Source organism: Dama dama, chromosome 33 (assembly GCF_033118175.1).
Source record: "Dama dama isolate Ldn47 chromosome 33, ASM3311817v1, whole genome shotgun sequence".
Classification (NCBI taxonomy): Eukaryota; Metazoa; Chordata; class Mammalia; order Artiodactyla; family Cervidae; genus Dama; species Dama dama.
Genome location: NC_083713.1, coordinates 22,725,929 through 22,752,268, shown reverse-complemented (window position 1 = coordinate 22,752,268; position 26,340 = coordinate 22,725,929). Strand labels below are relative to the sequence as shown.

Genomic DNA, 26,340 nt, shown 5'->3' with positions numbered 1-26,340 from the left:
ATTCTCTCATAGGTACAATATGGAGATTTTCGGTAGTTACGTGGCATGTGGTATTTCAACTGACTGAATTCAGAAGCAGACATGAGAATTAAACTGTCTTCTATTAAGTAAAATATCAGTTTGAAAAAATGTGAAGGAAAGCCATTTTTCTTATGTTCCCCCCCAAATATAGTTTTTTTAGTAAAATATTTTATTTATATAAATATGTATTGGTTGATCATCATTATTTTAAAATAAATTGATAAAGAAGTATTTTAAATATTTTAAAATTTTAATTTCTTATATGGTATAGGTAGATATGTAGGTAGATATAAACATAAACAAAAGCTCTTTGGGGGGGGTTCTTGATTTTTAAGATTTATAAAGAAATCTTAGAGTCCAAAGAGCTTAAGTTTACCTAAAAGCAAAACTTTAAATGTTTACTGGCTTAAAATACTGACTGATAAATAGCAAATCTTAATTTTAATCTGGTCTAAAGAAAATAATTAAAATAATTTTTGACTTTGGTTTCCAAAGTCCTTGTATATTTATGATTTTTCAATAAATCTGAGAGGTGGGCAGGTCAGAAATTATTCTCATCTAAAATATGAAGAAATCAAGAAACAGTTTTAGATTGCATAATAAGCTAGTAGCAGAGCAGCTATAAAACATAAAGTACTTTCAACTCTAACCAAATAATTTGGCTAATTAGTGCAGTTCCTCCTACTTTCCCTATATAGGGTGATTGTGACATATAAAATATTAAAATGGTATTGCGACAGAACATAGAACCACCTGTAGGCACTTTCCCATTAAACATCTTCACTTCTCGAGCTAACTCAGTGCCCTTTACTGAAGCAGACAGCTAACCACGGTTAAATGCTTTCCTGTCATTCAAAAACATTGCTAACTCCTACAAACTTTTTTGTAGGAGTTTTTTATGTCTTCACCATTTGCTGGTAGAGCTTCTTTTTACAACTACGGACAGCTTCGCAGGTATACCTGATCGGAAACTTCTACTCAAGAATGAATTCTAGAGTACTGGGCTTTCCGGATTGTCATGCTGATTCTCTGCTTAAGAACTTAAAATAACTTCCACCAGATCAATGTTTACTCTTCTGCTAAGTTTTCAGTGCTCCTCAGATTTGGTTTCACATTTCTCATTCAACCTCATTTCTCTTCCCACTAGGGTGCCTTATCTTATGTAGGAGGGCTGTCATCCTTATACCAACCTCACTCTGACTTCCATAATAGCAGTTGGAATTTACTATATTCTTGCTCATTAATCCTTTAATAACCCTGGGAAGTTGTTATTACTATCCCAACTTTATAGACAAGGGGCTGAGCCCAAAGATATTAATGTGACAAGCTTGAGACAACACATCTTTCTGATCAATAGTGGGGCCAATATTCAAACCTATGTCTGTCTGGGAATGAGGCTAATGCTGTTAGCCATTACACCATATATATCAGTAAATGAATTAAATTTAAATAGGTTAAGTGATCCAAGATTTTGTGCTAATACTTTCTAAAGAAAACAACTAAATGCTATTTACAAGAGCCACATCTAAAACATATGAATACAATAAGATTGTAAGTCATAGGATAAGGCCACCCGCTTACTCTCCACACTCACATACAAGCTGCCATAGTTAAACTTTAAGGCAAAAATCATTATTAGAAAGCAAGAGGGATATTTGATAATTATAAAAGGCTCAATTCATCAAGAAAATATAATAATTTTGACATTTAATATACAGGTTCAAAGTACTGAAAGCAAAGATTAGCAGTAGAAGGAAAAAGAGATAAATCCATAATGATAGTGGGAGATTTTAACATACTTCGATAACTGGTAAAATAAGTAAAAAAATATCTGTTGGGATATAAAACAATACAATATATAAAACAATACTTGAACTTGAATACTTGAATATAATACTTGAATATAGAACAATACTTGAACAATACAATCATTAGATCAAATTTGTATAGGCGGAACACTATACTCTTAAACAAGAGAGAATACAAATCATTCTTTTCAAATACAAGTGGAAACTATTTGGAACTGAAAAACCATGCAAATAATGTTATCAAAACTTGAAGTTAATTGCTTATAGAGAAATTTATAGCCCTAAATGTAAATATCAGAAAAGAAACACAACAAAAGACTGAGAAACCAATGAGCTAAGCATTCATTTAAAAAAATTAGGAAAAAACTGGAAGATAGGAAATAATATAAGTAGAAATTAATTTTAAAAAAGCATACATATAATTGGATCAACAAAGTCAAAAGTTGGTCTTTTAAAAAAGTAATAAAATTGCTAAATGCCTAGTAAATTGATTTAAAAAAAGAGAGATAGCAAAATAATCAGTATTGAGAATAAAAAAGTAGGACATTACCAAAGATTCTATGGACATTAAGTGATAATAGAAGATACTATGAAAAACTCTATGTTATTAAACTTGAAAATGTAAATGAAGCAGACAATGTGCTAAAAAAAACTTAAAAACCAAAACAAGCAGATACAAAAAATCTGAGTAGCATTAAACTATTTAATCTTTTAATAAAAAGATCTTCCCATAAAGAAAACTCTAGGTTCAGATTGTTTCTTTGGTAAATTGTAGCAAACATTTAAGGAAGAAATAATGATCAATCTTACATAAACTCTTCTTGAGCCTAGAAAACAAAGAAGTACTCACTAGCTTGTTTCATGAGACCAGAAAAATCTGATATGTTTCTATTAAAAGAAGGAAAATAACAGACCAACCTTACTTGTAAACATAACACAAAATATTAAACAAAAATTTAATACTATTCTATATTCAATGATATATAAAAAGGCCAGTATGTCATGATCAGGTTGGGTTCATGCCAGCATTGCAAGGTTGGCTGAAGAGTGGAAAACCAATCCATGTAATTTACCATATGAACAGAATAAAAGAGAAAAATCCTACGATCATCTCAACAGGTACAGGAAAAAATCTGATAAAACTCATTTCCAATCATGATAAAAACTCTCAGCAAACTAGGATTAAAAACGGAATTCCTTAATCTGCTAAAAGATTTGTTAAAAAAAAAAGAAACAAAAACTCAGCAACCCTGTTGAAACACTGGTGAAGTGTTGAAAGATTTCCCTTTGAAATCAGGAACAAGATAAAGGTGCCACTACTACAACTTGTCTTCAATATTCTATTGGAGGTTCTAGGCAGTTGACTAAAACAAGAAAAAGGATGGAGAGGAAAAATCAAGTGTTACTATTCACAAATGATATAATTCTATGTAGAAGATGGAAAAAAATAAAGAGTAGCTAAACCAGTGTGATACTGGCATAAGGTAGATAAACAGACCAATGGAATATAATACAGAGCCTAGAAAGAGACTAATGCTATGTCAACAGTTGATTTATGACAAAGGTGGTCATGTAGAACAAGGTATTTTCAACAAGTAGTGCTGAAACAAGTGAATACTCATACTGGGGGAAAAAAAAGAAACCTGATCTCCACACCGTAAGTAAAAATCAATCCCAGGTAACCTGTAGTTATAAATCTGAATGGAAAAACTCTAAGGCTTCTAGACGATAATACAGGAGATCTATCTTTATTGTTGTTGTTTAGTCACTAAGTCGTGTCTGACTCTTATGACCCCATGGACTGTAGCCCACCAGGCTTCTCTGTCCATGGGATTTCCCAGGCAAAAATACTGGAGTGGGTTGCCATTTCCTTCTCCAGGGTATCTTCCCAACCCAGGGACTGCACCTGTGTCTTCCACGCTGCAGGTGGATTCTCTACCACTGAGTCACCAGGGAAGTCCAACAGTATATAATTGTATACCAGAGTTTATTCTACAATTAGTAGAGTTGTTTACAGTTTGGGACTGTTTTGGGTAAGATTGCTATAAAATGTCTCTAGGCGGACATGTAGATGAATTTCTGTAACGTACTCATCTAAGAGTAGAATTTCTAAGTCCTCAAGTATGCATATATTTAATAGATAATGAAATGCCAGGCTTTTCCAAAGGTATTATGAAAAGTGAAAGTGTTCGTTGCTCATTTGTGTCCTACTCTTTGTGACATCATGGACTGCAGCCTGCCAGACTCCTCTGTCCATGGGATTTTCCAGGCAAGAATACTGGAGTAGGTAGCCATTCCCTCCTCCAGGGGATATTCCCAACCCAGGATCAAACCTGGGTCTTCTGCATTGCAGGCAGATTCTTCACCACTGTGCCACCAGGAAAGCCAAAGGAATTGTTCAAAATCTATTCCAGCAGCTTAGGAGTGTTCCCATACGAGCGTTCTGACATGTTATTGTCAGTCCATTTAGTTTTAAATAAATAAATATGGGAAGTATCCTATGAAGCTGGAATAGATTTTGTACAATCCCTTTGGAAAAGTCTGGTATTTCATTATCTATTAAATGTATGCATCTTTGATGACCTAGAAATTCCACCCTTAGATGGGTATGTTACAGAAATTCATCTATATGTCCACCTAGAGACACATGTAAGAATATTTATAGCAACCATATCCACAACAAAAAACAAACTGGAAACAACTCCATTAATTGTAGAAAAAACCCTGGTACACACATTCAACGGAATACTATACATCAAGGAAAATGAACATACTGCAAATACATGCAACAATATGAATGAATCTCATAATGTTGAGTGAATGAAAGCAGACACAAAAGAATATACTATATCATACTATTCATATAAATGCAAAAAATAGGAAACATATACATGCTTTATTGATAAACATAAAAAACCAAGGAAATATATATCATAAAACTCAGGACAGTGGTTACCTTTGACAGGTATAAAGGGTGAACTGACTGGGAGAGGGCATAAGAGGGACTTCTGGGGTGCTGGCAACCCTCTATTTTTCAGTCTAGGTGAAAGTTACACGGGTTTTTGATCTATGATAAATTATACTTTGGTTTACTTTTTCTCATTTCCTAATAAAAATGTATAAAATTCAAGAATTCCTTCACTCAAGGATCACTAATTAACTCTGAAGATAAGCAATGAAAGTCAGTGCAGTAAAGAAATTTGGGGCATGTTTCAGGAGTTAATTTCACTTTTTTGTGCTTCATATTAGAAGAAATGTTGTAAATGCAAATAAAGGGCACTCTCCATGGGGATCTAAGTTATTAAGGGCCAAGTTCCAGGACTCAGAAGGAATAAGTTTGTGGAGATGGCCCTGCTGCATGTGATTATCACTGAGGTTTTGCCTTTGGAGGGACTCTCAACGGACCATTGTTGTTCAGTTGCTCAGTCGCTTCCGACTCTTTGTGACCCCATGGACTACAACATGCCATGCTTCCCTGTCCTTCACTATCTCTCAGAGTTTGCTCAAACTCAATGGACCATGCCTCAAGTGAAATATCTGTTTCTCTTAGGAAGGATGAAATAAGTAACAAGGCACTCTGCTTGAGCTTTGCTCTTGTAAGGGGAGGGGTTAGGAAATCCTTCACCAATGTAACCTACATCACACTTATTTCACTTAGTATCACAGTTTCTTCCCCACATATATCCCAATTCCTAACTAACTAATTTTATCACGTAGATGAAGCACAGGCTTAAACGCTTTTGCATCTCATACCACATTATTTAGTTATGTAAAGTGTTTTTACTGCCTACATGTGTTTCATTACTGTGCACATATTTGAAATATATATAATCAGTTTTTCCAATGCTATAATAGTTTACACCAAAACTATAATTTTGGTTTATATCAAATTTTCCATCACCCAGGAAGTAAGATTTTTATTATTGTTGATATTGGCAAAATTTATAAATTTTGTCTTCTGAGAGTTGGCAAGAAGGATGTTCAACCTCAATATGGAAAAGACTGTGGGAGTCAGTTAACTATATTTACATTTAAGGCATGACAATTAGTATTAGATTGAGCTCTCTGGGACTCAAGCAAAAATTAATAGACCTGTCCTATTCCAAAAAGATTCTGAGGCAGTTGTTGCTTATACAGCATTCTGGCAAGAAATCTAAGACTTTTGGGAGAAAGAAATGGCAATTCACTAAGTATTTTTGCCAGGGAAATCCCATGGACAGCGGAGCCTGGAGGGCTACAGTCCGTGGAGCTGCGAAAGAGTTAGACAAGAGTTAGCGACCAAACAATAACAATTTTATCTATAGCAATAGAAAACTTTCGCACTATTAGCAAAAGGAAGAAAAAGAAGGGTGAAACACCCAGTAGCCACAGAAAGGGAACCTAGGTTGCAACTCAGCATTAGTATTTACTAGGTGCACGCCTTTGGGCAACCTAAGTGTCTCCGAGTCTGTTTTCTCATTTCAGTTTTTTCAAAGCTTACTTACTTGAGATCTAGCATTGAGCACAATGCCAGGCTCGAAGCAGGTGATGAGAAAATGACAGGAATTTGCTTTGATGGTTATAGGCAACCAATCAGTTTTGAGTTACTTTTTTAGTGACCCCCGCAGGGAGGGAGAGCAGAAGCGGAGACCAGGAAATGATGGCGTTGGTTCGCTCGTCAGGTCCCCAGATGGTCCGAGGCGTCTGCTCCTGCTACTCCGGAGGTTCAGGCCACACCCGAGAAGACCACCCAGCGCACTAGGTCACCTCGGGGAGCGCTTGCGGTTTGGCTCCAGATGTAGCCTGACTCGGGCCGGGCCAATCCCGGGACCGCTCGAACTCACCTTCCTGACAGGTGTCAGCGGTCTGGGGCGTGACCGTGCCGGCGGGCGGCTGCGGTGGGCGGGAGCCGAAAATAAGAAGATCCAGGCGCACGGAGCCCGCCGCCCAGTCGCCGCGGTGGCTGCCGGGATGCGCCGCAGCGAATGGTCGCGCCCGGCGCCGCTCTGAGTGACCTTTCACCCGAGCCCAGCGGCCTCGGGCGGCGGCACAAGGCGAACGCCATGGCGGAGGCGGCGGCTGCGGCGGGCGGGACGGCCGCGGGCGCGGGCGCGGGCTCCGGGTCCGCAGCGGACCGGGACCGGGACCCGGAGCGGGACCGCGCCGGGCGGAGGCTGCGGGTTCTTTCAGGCCATCTGCTGGGCCGGCCGCAGGAAGCTCTGAGTACCAGTGATTGCAAAGCGCGGAGAGCCGCGGCGACCGCCACGGCGGCGCCCACTGCCACTCCCGCCGCTCAGGAGTCGGGCATCATCCCCAAGAAGCGGTGAGTGACGTCTCTGTTGAGCCAGCCGCTGGTGAAGGACCAGGCCGGGCCTGTGCTGCGGGAGGGCACGGGCGAGGTGGGAAGGGAGGTGACATGGGATGGGGGAAGGCATTCCGGTCCCTGAAAGTGCGGACCATCTCTCTTAAGAGAGCGTAGATGACAAGCAGGATGAAATGGGTTTTGGTCACTATTTGAGAGTAATAAACCTGAAGAACTCTTATTGGGGAAGGCTTTCAGGGGACCTTTTTTCTTGGATTCATAATGCCAGAAATTCATTGTCTGTCTTAATACTTAGGAAGCTAGCGTCTTCGAATAAATAGAAGGGGTTTAATTATGATTCTCCAAGGAAGTTTGTACCAAATGATGGATCTCTTCAAATTCGCTCTAGCTTGGGTGTGAGGTGGCAGTTCCTGGAAGAAGGTGCTGCTGTTGGTTTCTGGGGTGGATTTCTGCCTGCTTTAGGGGCATGGTCTTTGAGGGAGGAGGAAATCGAGGGATGGGAAGAAGCAATAAATAGAAGACACTGCTAGTGATTTAGGGTGTGGTGGTAGCTACTGAGCTCTGCTGTAACCAAAAGCTGAAAGATCCTTGTTTGAGGGTGAGGTTGTTTGTAAGATATCTTAAGACTTTTTGGAGAACTGTTAAGCTCTGATGCAAACCACTAGGGAAAGCTCTTATTTATTTGAGATGTGGCTTTGTCAGCACGGATAAACTTTGAAAGTGAAAAAAAAGTTGCTAATGTTTAATGTGTACTTTCAATGTCAGAGACTGTGCTAAATCTAATTTCTTTTACTCCTCTCCAAACTGTGAGGAAGGTGCAGTTATCTTTCATTTTATAGATGAGGAAATAAACAAGATTTAGGCAGGTTCACTGTGTGCCTGGTTAGTTTTCCAAGGCTCGCCAAGTTGACTTTAGGGCCAAATTGTTAAACTGTACTGTTTCTGATGAATTCATTCATTAATTCAATATTCATGAGTCCTACTGCATACTCACTGTTCTAAGAATGTAGAGATTTAAAAATGCAGTATTTACTCCTAAGGAACTGATAACCCAAGAAGATAAAAGTTATAATACAGTATGATAAGAAAGTTAGCTGATAACCTTAGCAAATAGTCACTTAACCCAGTTTTGGTTATTTATTTATTAGGGTGAAGGCTTTCCGGGGTAGGGATTGCCTGAGTAAATCTTGAAGGTTGTTCTGGAAGTAGCCTGCCAAGGGAGAAAAACATTCTTGGTGAAAAAGCTGTGTTCACAAGTAAAGCAATGAGAGGTTGAACTGCTAAGAGTTAAATGTTGCAGGAAGAGGTGAGGATAGCTTGGGATGAGGAGCAGATAGGTTGTCTTGTTTACAAGATTTTATGTACAGTAAAACATGATTACATTTACCTTTAGAAAGGTCACACTGGGGATTGAGTTGAAGGTTTAAGCAGTTGAACATATGGTTTTGGGGAACATGGATTTGAGTTTGAATTTCCACTCCACAGTTCCAGCTGCGTGACCTTGGGCAAGTTACTTAGCCTCTCTCAGAGCTTTAGACCCCTCATCTGTGAAAATGAGGACAGTAAGTCTTGCTTTGTGTTGTTGCTGTGAGAAAGTGATCAAATGCTCAGTGCAGTGCTGATTTCATAACCCCTCAACAAATGGGAGATGCAGTTTTGATTGGGTCCAAGAGATTTAAAAGACTAAACCATTTATTTAGAAGACTAATATCCCAATGAGAAATGCTGTGATTCTGAACTCAGGCATAATGCTGGGAGTGGGCGATCTATTTGAAAAAGTATTAGGAGGCAAATTTTCCATAACTTCGTTACTGAATGGTGGGGGAGGAAGGAATCAAGGGTCACATTGTGGCCTCTGGCTTCATTTGAAGTTATATTAGCTGTGATTGAATTGAAAACTTTGAAGTTTTCTAATGGTTTAATATACATTTATTCCATTCTTTTGTGTGCATGTGTATGATTGTATATTTATATGCAGGTTCACACTCTTGAACTAAGTAGAGAGGACAAGTGTTCCTTAGAGTTGGATTTAGGGCCTTTATTTCCAGCATTTAGAGAAAAATAGTAATGTTTGGAAGGCACAATGGGATAATGGATGAGGCTTCCCACAGCTGAGGGTGCCTAGTCTGGGAGGCCTTCTGTAGCTGCTCCATGGACTGACGGCCCAACTGCATGTAATCTATGCCACTAAAGGCCCTGGTGTTTCCTTCAGGATTAGACGTGGGAAAATCTAATCCTGTACAACTGTGTTAAAGTTTTAATAATAGTATGAGGGAACACAAAACTTGTATTACATGAAGCATCAAAAGCTCCTTCACAAGAGTGGTCTGCTTAATGTGTTTTTCATGGGGACCCAGGTGTCCCTTCTACTTCCTACTGCTTAGCTGGATCTCTGGAGAAGGCAATGGCACCCCGCTCCAGTACTCTTGCCTGGAAAATCCCGTGGATGGAGGAGCCTGGTGGGCTGCAGTCCATGGGGTCGGGAAGAGTCGGACACAACTGAGTGACTTCACTTTCACTTTTCACTTTAACGCATTGGAGAAGGAAATGGCAACCCACTCCAGTGTTCTTGCCTGGAGAATCCCAGGGACGGGGGAGCCTGGTGGGCTGCTGTCTATGGGGTCGCACAGAGTTGGACACTGAAGCGACTTAGCAGCAGCAGCAGCAGCAGCTGGATCTCAGTTTACCAGCACCAGAGCAGAGCCGAAAGGGAAGACAAGTGATGGAGCAGGAAGGAGCCAGTGTGTATTTCTAGTGAAGTGTGAATGTGACTGTATATCGTTATTTTGGAAGGATTTGGTCATGTATGTTATTTGTATAACTCCTTTTATTACCTGGGATGATGTCATTGGTTGAAATTCTTTTATCTCATGGCTGGTTATCATCTTGGAATTAGAGGAGTAACTTCTTGAAACTTCATGCTTTCATTCCTCTTACAGGGTAGTCATGTATATGTCAATTTACTTAACATTTATAGAGTAGTTGCTTTATTTATTTATTTTTTGAGTAGTTGCTTTATGATAGATGTTGTCTTAGGTACTGGAAGTAAAGAGATAATAGTCCTTGGCCTCAAAAAATTCAATCTAGCAAGGGAGGTGCACATTCCAGCACATTTTGAATAGAGCCAATGTAGATACAGATGTAGCACAGAGGAAAGAGTGATATATTCTGTCTAGGGCTTCAGAAGAAGCTTTCTGAAGACGGTTTTAAAATATGGACGATAGTGTGGCAGGTTGATTTGGTGGTGAGGAGCGTTGGTATGCCAGACAGAAGTCATAGCATATGGCAAAGCAGGAGGGCAGGAAAGTGCACCTTGTATTTTGGTAATTAGATGATTCAGTATTGGTAGAGGTGGGAGTAAGTTAAAAGGAGGGCATGAGCAGGTGGTCATGGAGGCCTTTGGCCTGTAGGTCATCAGTCCTTTCATTCTTTCAGTCATTTATGTGTGAATGTTTGAGTGCTTACTATGCAGCATATAACAGTGAACAAAAATTCTACCCTTGTAGACTTAAATTCTATTTGGAATGGAGATAGTGTAACAGACAAGTAAATACAGTATGTCAGATCATCATGTGACATAGAATGAAAAGAAACAAAGCAGCATAGGAGGCTTGGTGATGGAGAGCCCTTAAAGGAATTAAGCTGAGAAGGGATGTGATCAGATTGGATTTGGGTTGGAGAGCAATCACTGTAGCTGCAAGGTTAAGAATGGATTGGAGAAGGATGAGGATGGATATGGGAAGATCCATTCAGGGAGATTGTTAAAGCAGAATAATAATGAAGGAAATAATGAAGGATTAATTCCAGATGATGGCAATGAGAATAGAGAAGAGGATGGATTTGCATTTTGAAAGTTTGTGCATTAGTTGATATTTAAAACCTGTTACACTTGTCACATGATCTCTTATGAGTAGATTTTAACTACTTCTATCCAAGAACATATATTTTCTTTATTTGAAGTTGTGGAGTAGAGTTTTGGGTATGATGGTTTACTTTTGGACTTCTGTTTCCCTGTAAGTGCCTGTTACTCCATGAACAATTTCTTTCTGCTCTTGGTTCTGAATGCAGTTTTAGATTCCTAAAAATCATAGTAAATGTCAGCCAAATATGTGACATTTTTATGCCTTGGTTTTGAATTTTTTTCAATTTTTTAAAAGTTATTATAGTGTTACGAAAAAGAAGGAAAAGAACCCTTGTTCGCATCTGTCCCTCCATTACCAATAACCACTTGCACAGTTATAATTTTGACTCCAACCTCTTTGCAGTTTGCATTAGTCAAAACTGTTCTGTGGCAATTTTTATAGCAGTTGTAAACTTTTATAGTTCAGATCAAAAGAATATCTGATTAAGAAAGCTGTTAATTATGTAATTTACTTGCTCATAGTGTCATTTATATACACCATTCTTTAAAAAATAGTGTATTATTTAGCATCTACAGGAACCTTGGTATATGTTTTCCAGAAGGAAAAATGTGAGTTAAGCTCTCGTAAATATTTCCCAGGAGGGCATCCTGAAGCCTGTAAGAGCTGATGCAATCCTGCAACAAGATTATTTGCACAAGTGACCTGACTTACAATTTACTGTCATTTGACAAACTTAGAGCTTACTTTAGTAGTTATGCTGAATTTTATACCTAGCCTACTTTGAGTTCCTAACTAGGAATTCTAGTAATAGTAGTAATAGAAGTTTTAATTTGCTTAAGTCCTAATGTACCAGGTATCCTGCGTGTACATTATCTCATTTAATTTTCACAATAGCTCTGAAAAGGAGGCGATACTATATGTATGTTACAAATGAAGAAGTAGAGACTTAGCGTAGTTGACTTGTCTAAAGTCACACAACTGCAAAATAAAAGAGACAGCAATTCAACTCCGATCTGTCTTGCTCCATAGGCTGCATTTCTCACCTATGCAGTATTACTGCACTTGACTTTGTTCTCTAGGGGGAAGCTACCTACTTGGTAATCATCAAGTTACTTTCTTTGTCATCTAAGTTTCAAATCTTTTGTGATTGAATAGATCATGATCATATAGAGTGTCATAATTAAGAGAGCATTAGTTTATATTGTACTTACATATTATAAAATATAAGTTTTATATATTTTTATATAAATTTTCATTTTGATCCTGTCAAAATGAAATTCATAATTTAAGAAAATGTAATACATTGTCTAAAACCATAGACCAACCTGTTTCCTTTTGCAAGTGAATTTTGTTGTTTTACTTGTGAAAGAAGATGGTGTCGAGAATAAAAGGGAGAGGAGGACTGTGGATGACCCCAGATTGGAGGAGAAAGGAGAAGAGAAGAAGTAATAGGGAATTTACTGCCTGGGTGTAAATTAACTATCTTTGGACTATAAGTGAATGTGTGTGTATGTGTGCTAGTCACTCAGTCGTGTCCGACTCTCTGTGACCCCATGGTCTGTAGCCCTCCAGCCTCTTCTGTCCATGGTATTCTCCAGGCAAGGATACTGGAGTGGGTTGCCATTTCTTTCTCTACTATAAGTGAATAAGAAACCCTGAATACTTAACCTCCATGGTTATTTGGTATGATACTTCTCTTAGATTGGAAGTATCATTTTGAGATAGACCACATCTTCTGTAAATAGACTTCCTCTTATGTCAGGAAGTTTCTACTATAGAGCTATCACTTCCAGTCACTTAATAAACATATATAGTAGTAAATTAAGTGATTTTTTTTAGGCTGCAGAAAAATGGAGTTCTGTCGTAGTCAGATGAGATACTTCATGGAATACCTTAAAAGCAAGTGCTAAGCAACTCCTTTTGGTTTTATTTTCTTACTCTTGAAATAAGATATTAGTAATAAACTAATCTTTATCAGATTGGTATGTTAGTTTCAAATCCAAACCAAATCAAAGGATTCTGAGTAGAGTTTGCTCTCTCTATTTGTTGAGCTTTGGAGTAATATTTAGTTATACCTCTATCCCACATCTGAGTTCAGAATGAATTGAGAAGTAAGATTCAGAATATAGACAGATGGAATGAAAATGTCAGCTTTATTACCAATAAAGCTGGCTGGAGTATATGGCTTAGATCAGGGCTGCCTGATACTTGCCCTGCATTAGTTGTGCTCGGTCACAGGTCATGCTGGACCACAGAAAGTTTCCTCTGCAAGGGCAGAGCCAGCTCTGGTGAGCCTCGTACAGGGCACTGAAAGACTCGCATATAACCTCTCCATGGCCGATAGATTGGAGAGACAGAGAAAAGGCTGACCCCAGGTTCTTAATGCCTCCTCTCAGAAGCAACTAACCGTGAAAGTCATTCTTACCATGGGAAAGAGTGAATATATGAGGGCTAGGGAGAGGACAGGACTGTTACCTTTCTGAAGTTCCTCCACATTGGAAGCTGGAGGCTGGAGAATGGAGATTTTGCTGGAATGTTTTTGGAGAAATTGAGGGAAAGGGCTGAAAACTTTTTGGAAAATAAAAGTCTTCCACCTGCATCGCTTGCTTGTGTTATCCGCATTGCCTCTTGAATATGTTATAGTGTCCTTGGTAGGGCAGTTTGGGTCCTCCAGGAGGATCTGTCTAAATCAGCCTTTCCAGGCTATCTTTTATTTCCTGATACCTACTGTGTATTCTGGCTGCATACTGGAATTATTGATGTTCCCAGAATGTGGTCTTCCCTTCCCCTTTTCTTTCTTTGATATGTTGGTGTGTCTCCAAGTATAGTACACATAGCACTGATGGTCCTGGGATAATTTGGGGGTAGTATAAACTTATCTGGATAGTTATAAATATTTGTATATGTACTTATTATTTTTGTTAAACTTTATTGAATTATTACAAATTTATTCTAAAAGTAAATGCATGAATTTTAGTTTATAGCTTACTTTTTACAAAGTGAACACATCTATCTTAATAGTATTTAGATTAAGAGACAGTATTACCAGTACCCCAGAAGCCCTCTTCATGTTTGTTTCCAGTGCCACCTCCCCCCAGGATAACCACTACCTTGACTTTTAACACAGTGGCTTGAGTTTGCTTGTTTTGGACTTAATGTTAATGAAGTATTAATAATATAATGGAATCACATATGTACTCCTTTGTGTCTGGCTTTTTCCTCTCAGTATTATGTTTAATACATTCACACATGTTGATGCTTCTGCTTGTATTTTGTTCATCTTCTTTACTGAATAGTATTTCACTGAGTGGATACATGCCATAGGTTATTTGCTCTGTTATCGATGGACATTTAAGTGCTTGCTACTTTTAGGTTTGAGTGGTTATTTATTTATTTGCAATATGAAGTATATGTCAAACTAGTGTTTTTATTGCTGTTACTGTATAAAAATAGGTTAAAGTAATTAAAATAGTATTTAATATATTCAATTTTCTTAAGTATATCAATTGTCTGTGGTAATAAACAAAATGATCCTAGATACTAAATCATTCTTATAAACATATTAAATTGAATTTGTTAACACAGTGACCTTAAAGTCTTTGCAGTGTTCAAATAAACTTAATTATGAACTTAAAAGATTTCCACTTAAAACTATAAGTCTAAGTCTGTGACTCAGGTACACATTTTAAATTTGTTACAAGTCAGTCATTCTTACAGGCCAGATGCTGTTAAATTTTGTAAGTATGTAAAAGATCGATTTTTGTTCAGCTTTCTTACAATTATTAACATCTGACTTTGATTCTCTTAAGCATCTGTATATTTAATTCTAGGTCTTTCTGTAGTTGAATTATGCTTACTCATTAAGGAAAGCTGTTACAGTTCTAGGTACCTGCAGTGACTTTTGACAAGGGAGTGTTACTTCTTGAGTGAGATCATCTTCATGCTGACTAAGAAACATACTGTATTGTATATAATATTTGGCCTTGCCAGACTATCTGAAGTTACTAACCAGATATTTGGGCCAGGATACTGACCAGGTTCTTGTTAGTAACTTTAGTGGGACTCTCCTAACTATTTATGATTGCCATGCCAGCCACCTCATGCCATCAAGTGGGGAGTATTCATATATCTCAGGATCTTGTAACCAAGTAATACAAATTATTTAATTTTTATATTCACAGCTTGTGACTCCCACTCAGATTGATTATGTGGTTGAATTTTGAATTTCTTCTGAAGATGTTTGAACTTTATAGCATCAGGGATATTAAATCCAGCATCAGGGATATTAAAATGACATGCACTTGGATTCTATTCTGTTGTCAACTGAAATTTTGTAAATTACTCTCCACTAGAGCTTTCTGTGATGATGCAGATGTTCTGTGGTCTGCACTGTTCAATATGGTAGCCGCTAAGCACACGTTGCCATTAAGCACTTGAAATGCAGCTAAGGTGACTGAGGAGCCGAGTTTTAAATTTCGTATACTTTTAATTAATTTAAATTTAAATAGGCACATATAGCTAGTGATACATTAGCATAGCTATATTTTGAAACTTAACACATTACCTGTCCTTTCTTGTTCCCAGATGAAGTTACTGTTCTGAGTTCTCTTATTTCTCTAAGTGTTAGCCCCAGTCCTATAGCCACAGCCTTCAACCCTTACTCTTGAACTTCTTCCCATTTCTCCTCGCCACCCCCCAACTTTTAAAACTTGAAGGATGATTGATTTAACAATGTTAAATTAGCTTCAGGTGTACAACATAGTGATTTGATATTTTTATACATTACAAAAGGTTCCACCATCGTAAGTCTACTTGTTACCGTTGTTGTTGGTTAGCCACTAAGTCTTGTCTGATTCTTTGCGATCCCATGGACTGTAGCCCGCCAGGCTCCTCTGTCCATGAGATTTTCCAGGCAAGAATACTGGTGTGGGTTGTCATTTCCTTCTCCAGGGGGTCTTCCTGACCCAGGGATCGAACTACTCCCTCCTACATGGGCAGGCGGATTCTTTAGTACTGAGCCACCAGGGAAGCCCTCTGTTACCATGGAAAGTTATTATAATGTTATTGACTTATAATCCTTAACTGTACGTTACATCTCTATAACTTATTTTTTTTATAACTGGAAGTTTGTACTTCTAATCTCCCTTACCTATTTCACTTATCTCCCCAACCCCCCTCCCCTTGGCAGCCATTACTAGTTTGTTCTCTGTATACATGAGTCTCATTTTTTCTATTTTATGTTTGTTCATTTGTTTTGTTTTTAGATCTCACATATAAGTGAAATCATACAGTATTTGTCTTTCTCAATCTGACTTTTTCATTTAGCATAATTCCCTCTAGGTCCATTCATGTTGTCACAAATGGCAAGACTTCATTCCTTTTTTAATGGCCAAGTATACCAGTAATGTTCCATTGCATGTATGCCATATATTTTCCTTTCTCCTTTTTTTAGAAAAATATGTATTTTATTTACTTATTTGGTGTATCACGTCTTAGATTCCGCACCTTGGATCTCTTTCGTGGCGCACGGACCCTGGAGTGGCAGGCTGAGTGTCGCAGGGCGTGGTCTTGGTTGCTCAGGGGCACATGGGATCTTAGTTCCCCAGCCAGAGATTGAACCCGAATCCCCTGCGTTACAAGGTGGCTTCTTAACCACTGGACCACCAGGGAAGTCCTCGTATATTTTCTTTATCACCTCCTTACCTATTGGTAGACACTTCCATATCTTGGGTTTTGTAAATAATGCTATGGGAAGACCCCCTGGAGAAGGACAGGCAGTCCGCTCCAGTGTTCTTGCCTGGAGAATCCCATGGACAGCAGAGTCTGGTGGCTACAGTCTCGGATGTCACCAAGGAGCCAAAGACAACTTAGTGACTGAATGACAACAGCGGTATACTGACTACCATTTTGTTAATTGCTTTGGGGGTGTTTTTGGTAGTTTGTTTTTCCTTTCTTCTTTTTGCTCTCCTCTCTTGTGATTTGATGATTATCTGTAGTGTTATTTCAGATTCCTTTCTCTTTTGTGTGTGTATCTATTACAGAGTTTTGGTTTGAGGTTCCTGTGAGATTTATTTGCGTTGGTTTTTGGTTGTACTGGGTCTTTGTTGCAGCACGGGCTCCTCTTTGTGTGGGTAGGCTTCCCTAGCTGCTGCACACAGGCTTTTCTAGTCAGTCACTCAGCCTCTCTACTTAGGGCACCAGGCCTCAGTAGTTGTGGCACGTGGGCTCTGAACTGTACACGGTCAGCAGTTAATGTGGGCGTCTCTGGTTGCGGTGCATGGGCTTAGTTACCCTGTGGCATGTGGAATCTTAGTTCCCCAACAAGAGACTGAACCTCCGCCCTCTTATTGGAAGGCAGATTCTTAATCACTGGACCACCAGGGAAATCCCCCATGAGACAAATGTATAGCGATCATTTATACTTGGTTGTTTTAAATTGTTGGTCTCTGAATTTCAAATGTATTTTAACAGTTCTGCGATTTTACCACCTCCCCCATTTTTAATTTTGACATCGTATGTTAATATTCGTTTTGTGGATACACAATAATTGTAGATACAGATGATTTTTGCTACTTTTGTCTTTTAACCTTCTGGTTAGCTTTATAAGTGGTTGATCTACTATCTTTACTGTATAATTGCCTTTACCAATGAGATTTTTCCTTTTGCATTGAATACTTCCTTTTTTTTTTTTTCCTGGCCATGCAGCATGGCATGAAGGATCTTAGTTCCCCAACCAGGAGTTGAGCCCATCACCTTGCAGTGGAAACACAGAATCTTAACGGCTGAGACTGCCAGAGAAGGCCCAGTGCTTTTCATATTCCTAGTTGTGGCCTTTAATTGTCTGCTTAGAGAAGTTCCTTTAACATTTCTTACAAAGCTGATTTCATGGTGCTAAACTCTTGTACCTTTTTGATTGTTTGCAAAATTCTTAGTCTCTCTTTCAAATCTGAATGAAAGGTTTTTCAGGGAGAGTATTCTTGGTCTAGGTTTTTCCCTTTTATCACTTTAAATATATATCATACCACTCCCTTCTGGCCTGTAGAGCTTCTACTGAAAAGTCAGCTTTATGGGAGTTCCTCTGTCTGTAACTTGTTGCTTTCCCCTTGCTGTTTTTTTTAAAATATTCTCTCTTCTTTAGTTTTAATTTTTTGCCATTTTAATTACAGTGTGCCTTGGCATAGTCCTTTTTGGTTTGATCGTGTTTGGGACTGCGTGTGTTTCCTAAACCTGAATGTTTCCTTGCCCAGATTAGGGAAGTTTTGAATATGTTCTGTGCCCCTTTCAGTCTTCAGAGACAGCTATAATGAGATGTTAGTACACTTGATATTGTTCTAGAGATCTCTTAAACTGCACTCTTTTTTTTTTTTTCCAATTCTTTTTTCTTCTTTCTGTTCAGCTTAGGTGATTTCCACTGCTCTGTCTTCTAGTTTCTTGATCTGTTCGTCTGCATTGATTCTAGTGTACTTGAAAATTTTAGTTATTGTATGTTTTTATTTCTGGTTCTTCTTTGTTTTCTCTTTGTTAAATTTTTCACTGTGTTCATTCTTCTCCTAATATTGAGCATTTATATGCTCATTACCTTGAACCTTATTGAGTAGATTGCTTATCTCCACTTTGTTTAGTTCTTCTGGGGACTTGTTACTTTGTTTGAATATATTCTGTGTTTCCTTTTTCTGCCTCATTCCTGTGTGGCTGGCTGTGTATGGGCCTGGGAAATCCTGGGGCCCTGTGAGTGTCTGTCCACTGGTTGATAAGTGAGCCCCAAGTGCTAATATGCTAAAGGGAGGAATCCAGAATGGCACTTCACAGTGCTGTTGTTATGGTAGAATGAGCTTGTCTGCACCAGTGTCTGTCTCCAGGGCGAGTCCCAGTTGCCTCCTGCCTCTCCCAGGAAGCTTTCCAAGATTAGCAAGCAGGTCTAACCCAAGTCTCCTTTCAAATTTCTGCCTGTGTGCTGGGACTAAGAGTGTGTGAGATTTTGCATGCACCCCTCAAGAGTGGAGTCTCTGTTCCGATAGCCCGCCAGCTGTCCCATGTGCAAGTCCCACTGGCTTTCAAAGCCAGCCATCCTGGGGGCTTGTCTTCCCAGTGCAGGACCCCAGGCTGGGAAGTCCAGTGTGGGCCTCAAACCCCTCAGTCCTTGAGGAGAACCTCTCCGTGGATTCCATTATCCTTCTGATTGTGGATTGCCTGTCTGGGCTTGTGGGTCTTGAGTATAACATGTCTCTGCCCTGCTTACCTATCTTGTGGTTCCTTCTTTATATCCAAAGTTATAGGAAACCTTTTTTGCATCATAGATAGTTGCTCTGTAAGTAGTTGTAATTTCGGTATTCCTGTGGGAGAAGATTAGCTCAGGATCTTTCTACTCTTGGCCATGCCCCTCTTTTCGCTCTTTTAAGATTGAACTCTCTTTTGAATTAATTTATTCAAATTAATAATTCTCTGGTCCGTCTGCTGCTTTTGTACATGTTTATCTCATCTGATCCTCACAATCACACATTTTATAGATTAGTAACTGAAGCTCATAGACACTTGCCAGAAAATAGTCACTTGTTAGCTAGTAAGAGTAGAGCGTAGATTTGAGTCCAGATCTTTTCTCTTGAATCTAGAGCTTTTTTCTTGATTCTGTACTGATATTACCAAGTTGTACTCATTTTTTCTTCACAATCTTCCTCACACTCATTTTGCACATTAAGCAAGTATTTATCAGTCATTTGTGTTCTAGGTCCTGCATCTGTTAACAAAATGGACAAAAATTTTTGCCCTCATGGAGTTTACATTTTAATGAGTGAAATGGGTAATTATGTTTAGTTAAGCTACAAAGTCTTGTAGAAGATAACTGCTGTGGGAAAAAAAGTGGAGCAGAGTTAGGAGGTAGGGTTCAGAGTTTAAATAGGTAGTTATTGGAGAAGATGGCATTTGAACAGATATTTGAGATGACAGAATTTAGCTGCATTCATATCTAGGCAGATGAGCATTCCAGGCGGAAGAACAGTGTGTGCAGACACCCTAAGGGGAGGCGCACGTGCATCATTTGGAGAGTAAACCAAGACTAGTGTGGCTAAAGTCACGTCAGAAGTAACATCCTACTTGCAACCACTGTTGAAAGTCTGTACCTGTAAAATCGTGACTTCTGATTTTCCTGTCTCTTGTTTTAGGCAAGGTCTCTTACTCACAGTATATCTTCTGACTTCCACATCTCGTACCATTCTCTGGAAAACCTTTGTGTATTTGACACTAGGCTTCAGGATTATTGTTTTGGGGATCTTTTCTTTTTGTTTTTGAGAATTGAGGAAAGGGCACACTGGGTTTCTTACCTCTTCCCCATGATTTCTCGTATGAACAGTAACTCTAAAAAATACTATTAAGTATCATGCAATGCAACATGTAGTCCTGGAGCTTTTACTTTGACCAAAAATGAAGAATTGGACATTATGGGAATTCTAGGAGAACAACAAAAGTAGGAAGTCAAGAAACACCTGGAGTAACAGGCAAATTTGGCCGTGGAGGATGGAATGAAGCAGGGCAAAGGCTAATAGAGTTCTGCCAAGAGAACGCACTGGTCATAGCAAACACCCTCTTCCAACAACACAAGAGAAGACTCTCCACTTGGACATCACCAGATGATCAACACCGAAATCAGATTGATTATGTTCTTTGCAGCCAAAGATGGAGAAGCTCTATACAGTCAGCAAAAACAAGACCAGGAGCTGACTGTGGCTCAGATTATGAACTCCTTATTGCCAAATTCAGACTTAAATTGAAGAAAGTAGGGAAACCCACTAGACCATTCAGGTATGACCTAAATCAAATCACTTATGACTATACAGTGGAAGTGAGAAATAGATTTAGGGACTAGATCTGATAGACAGAGTGCCTGATGAACTATGGATGGGAGTTCGTGACATTGTACAGGAGACAGGAATCAAGACCATCCCCATTGAAAAGAAATGCAAAAAGGCAAAATGGTTGTCTAAGGAGGCCTTACAAATAGCTGTGAAAAGAAGAGAACTGAAAAGCAAAGGAGAAAAGGAAAGATATTCCCATTTGAATGCAGAGTTCCAAAGGATAACAAGGAGAGATAAGAAAGCCTTCCTCCACGATCAAAGCAAAGAAATAGAGGAAAACAACAGAATGGGAAAGACTAGAGATCTCTTCAAGAAAATTAGAGATACCAAGGGAACATGTCATGCAAAGATGGCCTCAATAAAGGACAGAAATGGTATGGACCTAACAGAAGCAGAAGATATTAAGAAGAGGTGGCAAGAATACAAAAAAGATCTTCACGACTCAGATAATCATGATGGTGTGATCACTCACCTAGAGCCAGACATCGTGGAATGTGAAGTCAAGTGGGCCTTAGAAAGAATCACTATGAACAAAGCTAGTGGAGGTGATGGAATTCCAGTTGAGCTATTTCAGATCCTAAAAGACGATGCTGTGAAAGTGCTGCACTCAGTATGCCAGCAAATTTGGAAAACTCAGCAGTGGCCCCAGGACTGGAAAAGGTCCGTTTTCATTCCAGTCCCAAAGAAAGGCAATGCCAAAGAATGCTCAAACTACCGCACAATTGCACTCATCTCACATGCTACTAAAGTAATGCTCAAAATTCTCCAAGTCAGGCTTCAGCAATACGTGAACCATGAACTTCCAAATGTTCAAGCTGCTTTTAGAAAAGGCAGAGGAACCAGAGATCAAATTGCCAACATCTGCTGGATCATTGAAAAAGCAAGAGAGTTCCAGAGAAACATCTATTTCTGCTTTATTGACTATGCCAAAACCTTTGACTGTGTGGATCACAATAAACTGTGGAAAATTCTGAAAGAGATGGGAATACCAGACCACCTGACCTGCCTCTTGAGAAACCTGTATGCAGGTCAGGAAGCAACAGTTAGAACTTGACTTGGAACAACAGACTGGTTCCAAATAGGAAAAGGAGTACATCAAGGCTGTATATCGTCACCCTGCTTATTTAACTTATATGCAGAGTACACCATGAGAAACGCTGGGCGGGAAGAAGCACAAGCTGGAATGAAGATTGCCGGGAGAAATATCAATAACCTCAGATATGCAGATGACACCACCCTTATGGCAGAAAGTGAAGAGTAACTAAAGAGCCTCTTGATGAAAGTGAAAGAGGAGAGTGAAAAAGTTGGCTTAAAGCTCAACATTCAGAAAACTAAGATCATGGCATCTGGTCCCATCACTTCATGGCAAATAGATGGGGAAACAGTGGAAACAGTGTCAGACTTTATTTTTTTGGGCTCCGAAATCACTGTAGATGGTGACTGCAGCCATGGAATTAAAAGACAAATGCTCCTTGGAAGAAAAGCTATGACCAACCTAGACAGCATATTAAAAAGCAGAGACATCACTTTGCCAACAAAGGTCCATCTAGTCAAGGCTATGGTTTTTCCAGTGGTCATGTATGGATGTGAGAGTTGGACTGTAAAGAAAGCTGAGCGCTGAAAAATTGATGCTCTTGAGCTGTAGTGTTAGAGAAGACTCTTGAGAGTCCCTTGGACTGCAAGGAGATCCAACCAGTCCATCCTAAAGAAGATCAGTCCTGGGTGTTCATTGGAAGGACTGATGCTGAAGCCGAAACTCCAGTACTTTGGCCACCTCATGTGAAGAACTGACTCATTGGAAAAGACCCTGATGCTGGGAAAGACTGAGGGCAGGAGGAGAAGGGGACGACAGAGGATGAGATGGCTGGATGGCATCGCTGTCTCGATGAACTTGAGTTTGAGTAAACTCTGGGAATTGGTGATGAACAGGGAGGCCTGGCGTGCTGCAATTCATGGCGTCGCAAAGAGTTAGACATGACTGAGCGACTGAACTGAACTGAGGAGAAAGACTCCTGTCATGTTTGAGCTGATTTCAGTGTTATAATTTAAGAAAGCAACTTTGTAGAAATTCAGATAAAAAAAAATTATATGTTTTGTCCTGGGTTGCTAAGGAGAAACCAAAACATGACCATAGGAAGCCTAGGAAACTTTTCTTAACTCTGGTTCTCTGAGGTAATGAGAAGGAGAGAAATGTGAGGCAACTGGCTTAGATGTGCAAATTTAAACTGCTTATTGTTATCAGTAAATACTGTATGAAAAAAAGGGAAAGTGTTAGTCGCTCAGTCAGTACTTAGTTGGCTCATACTTACTCTTTGGGCAAATCCCTCTATATGAGGAGATACACTTTAAGGATTATACTGTCAGCAGTTTCCTTTTTCTTCCAATACATTATTTTGAAAAAACTTAAACATACTGTGAAGTGGAAATCATAGCTTGATAGTTAAGGAGTGTTGGAGCCAGAAGACTGAGATTTAAATCCTCACTGTGAAGTGTCCTGTTTATGCCCTGGAAAATTTACTGACTCTCAACCTGTTTTCTCATGACTTAAATAGAGATAATAACACCTACATCATTGGATTGAGGTGAGAAGGAAGTGAGATAATCATTGGGAAAGTTTAGCTTTCCAGCATTATGCAATACTATTACTACTGAGGTGAATTGTATACAAAGGAGTAATAGGACCTTGTGCTGAAATAGTTTCTGAAGGTGGAAGCACAGCAAGCAGTAGGAAGTCCTCAGTGGAGACCATGGTATTTTAACAGCAAGAATAAGTTTCTAATAAATGTCACTTTATGCATTAGAGGTGGAAACAGTGACATTTTATTTTGTTGGGCTCCCAAATCACTGCAGATGGTGACTGAAGCCATGAAATTAAAAGATGACTGCTCCCTGGAAGAAAAGTTATGACCAGTCTAGACAGCATATAAAAAGCAGAGACATTACTTTGCCGACAAAGGTTCGTCTAGTCAAAGCCATGGTTTTTCCAGTGGTCATGTATAGAAGAGAGAGTTGGACTATAAAGAAAGCTGAGCATCGAAGAATTGATGCTTTTGAACTGTGGTGTTGGAGAAGACTCTTGAGAGTCCCTTGGACTGCAAGGAAATCCAACCAGTCCATCCTAGGGGAGATCAGTCCTGGGTGTTCATTGGAAGGACTGATGTTGAAGCTGAAACTCCCAATACTTTGGCCACCTGATGTGAAGAACTGACTTACGAGAAAAGACCCTGATGCTGGGAAAGATTGAAGGCGGGAGGAGAAGGGGATGATAGAGGATGAGATGGTTGGATGGCATCACCGACTCGATGGATGTGAGTTTGATTAGGCTCTGGGAGTTGGTGATGGACAAGGAAGCCTGGCGTGTTGTGATTCATGGGGGTGCAAAGAGTGGGACACGACTGAGTGATGGGACTGACTGGTGCATCAGAGAGGACAGGAAGCAGCTGAAGCGTGGAGAGCATCGGCAGCATCTCATGCTACATGGGAGCTGCTGGTCAGCGTCATGCACATGTTGGTCACCCTGTACTCTTTCCCACTTCGCAGCTCTTTTCCATTGCTCTTAGGAGTCATGGCCCACTGCTGCTTCTACTTGGTATGTGGCCACAGTGACCACATATATTGGAATGTGAACAAAGATATTACTATCCTGAAGACAAATTATCTGATAAATCATTCTTAATTTTTATGCTTTATAATCCTTTAAATATGTATTAACTAGGAAAATTTCCACGAGAGATCAACTTTCCAGAATTTGCATCAGTAAATATTGTCTCTGTATAGCTTTCATTCCCCCTTCCAGCATAATCCACTATAAAATTTGGATATAAATCGGTCCGCCTCCTCTGTCATGTAACCAAATCTTCGTTTCCTATTATCCCTTCTCCTGTCTTCCACAGGGTGAGTGCCTCCACTTTGTCCTCTTGCTGCCCTATTTTGTTACAAAACTCTCCTCAGGTCAATCCTCTCCTATAATGCAGTGAGTTAAAGGTTTTTCTTTTTTGCTCCTTTCCTTCAATTCCAGTCCCTTCTGATTTTGATAGTTTGGGTGAGAGCAACTTGGTTTTAAATCATTTGTATTATTACTGGCTATATTCCCCATACTGTACATTTCATACCTGTGACTGATTTATCTTGTAACTAGAAGTTTGTACCTCTTAATCTCCCTCACCTACTTCTCATCCCTCCATTCATCTCCCCTCTGACACCTGTTTGTTCTCTGTGCCCATGAGTCTGTTGGTGTGACTTTGTTCATTTGTTTTGTCTTTCAGATTCCCACATATAAGTGAAATCATGCAGTGTTTGTCTTTCTCTGACTTATTTCACTTAAGATAATACCCTCTAGGTCCATACATGTTGTTGCAGATAGCAAGATTTCATTCTATGTTGTGGCTGAATTATATTCCATTATATGTATGTCAGTCACGTCTCTGTAGGTGTTGGCTACAATTTTGGCTATTGTAGATAATAATGCAGTGAACATAGGGACTCATATCTCTTTTCAAATAAGTGTTTTCTGTTTTCTTTGGATGAATACTTAGGAGTAGAATTCCAGGAGCATATGGTAATTCTATTTTTAATTTTTTTGGGAACTTCCACACTGTTTTGCAAATGGCCACACCATTTATATTCCCACCAACATTGCATGAGGGTTCCCTTTTCTCCACATCAGGACTCTGATTTTAAAATAAACACCCAAGGTAATATTTATACTCCCAAGAAGTTTGAGAATCTCTGTGGTTGTGATTGGGTCCTGATTTTAGTATTTCCTTTTCTCTCCCATTAAACTTTGTGGGGTTCACTTTTTTCTGTGGGTTTGCCAGAAGCAAAGATAACAATCCTAACTACTTGTCATTTAAAGTAGAAGGGGCTGCTGCTTGTTATTGTTACTATTTTAAGTTAAAGAAAAAAACACTTATTACAGCTAGAATACCATGTATATCAAGCAGATGTGGACTCCAGTCTTGGCCTTTTTAGGGTCTTGTCAAGGTATTGAGTTGTCCCCTCAAGGAGAGCTAAGAAAGGAAACTCAGAGGCTTGGTTTTCATGGTAAAATGACATACAGATTTTTAGAGACATTCTTACTGTCTTGTTTGGTTTTATAGTTTTTGCAAAAATGAAAGGCTGTAGCATAAATGGCCTTTGGTCCCTTACAGGTTGGTCAGTATAAGCTTGTGATAAAGTTCCTCCTCTATTTTCCAGCAAGGCGGAGAGAGCAATGAAAGTTAAGTGACATTTTCCTAGCTCTCATTGTAGGGAAATTCTGGAATTGATTACCTAAATTGCCACATTGATTAGATCACAAGTGGACAGTGGAGAAAACAAGTTTGAAGTATAGTTCAGGGAGCACACATAGTCGAGGGAAGTATATCCTTGTTCTTTGTCTTTTGCTGAGACAATTTTCTGATACAGATTTGGACTGTTTTTCTCAGTTACATAGACCTATACATGAGAGTGAACAGTAGAATGATTGTGCCTTTCCAGGTCTTCAGAATGGCAGATAG

General features: G+C 39.2%; 1 protein-coding gene across 1 annotated transcript in view; it reads left to right on the top strand.

The window, feature by feature from the left end:
* The first annotated feature begins 6,871 nt into the window (after positions 1 to 6,871).
* Positions 6,872 to 26,340, top strand: part of AGPS (alkylglycerone phosphate synthase) — a 132,413-nt gene continuing 112,944 nt past the window's right edge. Inside the window, exon 1 of the mRNA XM_061135521.1 lies at positions 6,872 to 7,131. Within this exon, the coding sequence (XP_060991504.1) occupies positions 6,872 to 7,131 (260 nt within the window). The remainder of the gene's footprint in view (positions 7,132 to 26,340) is intronic.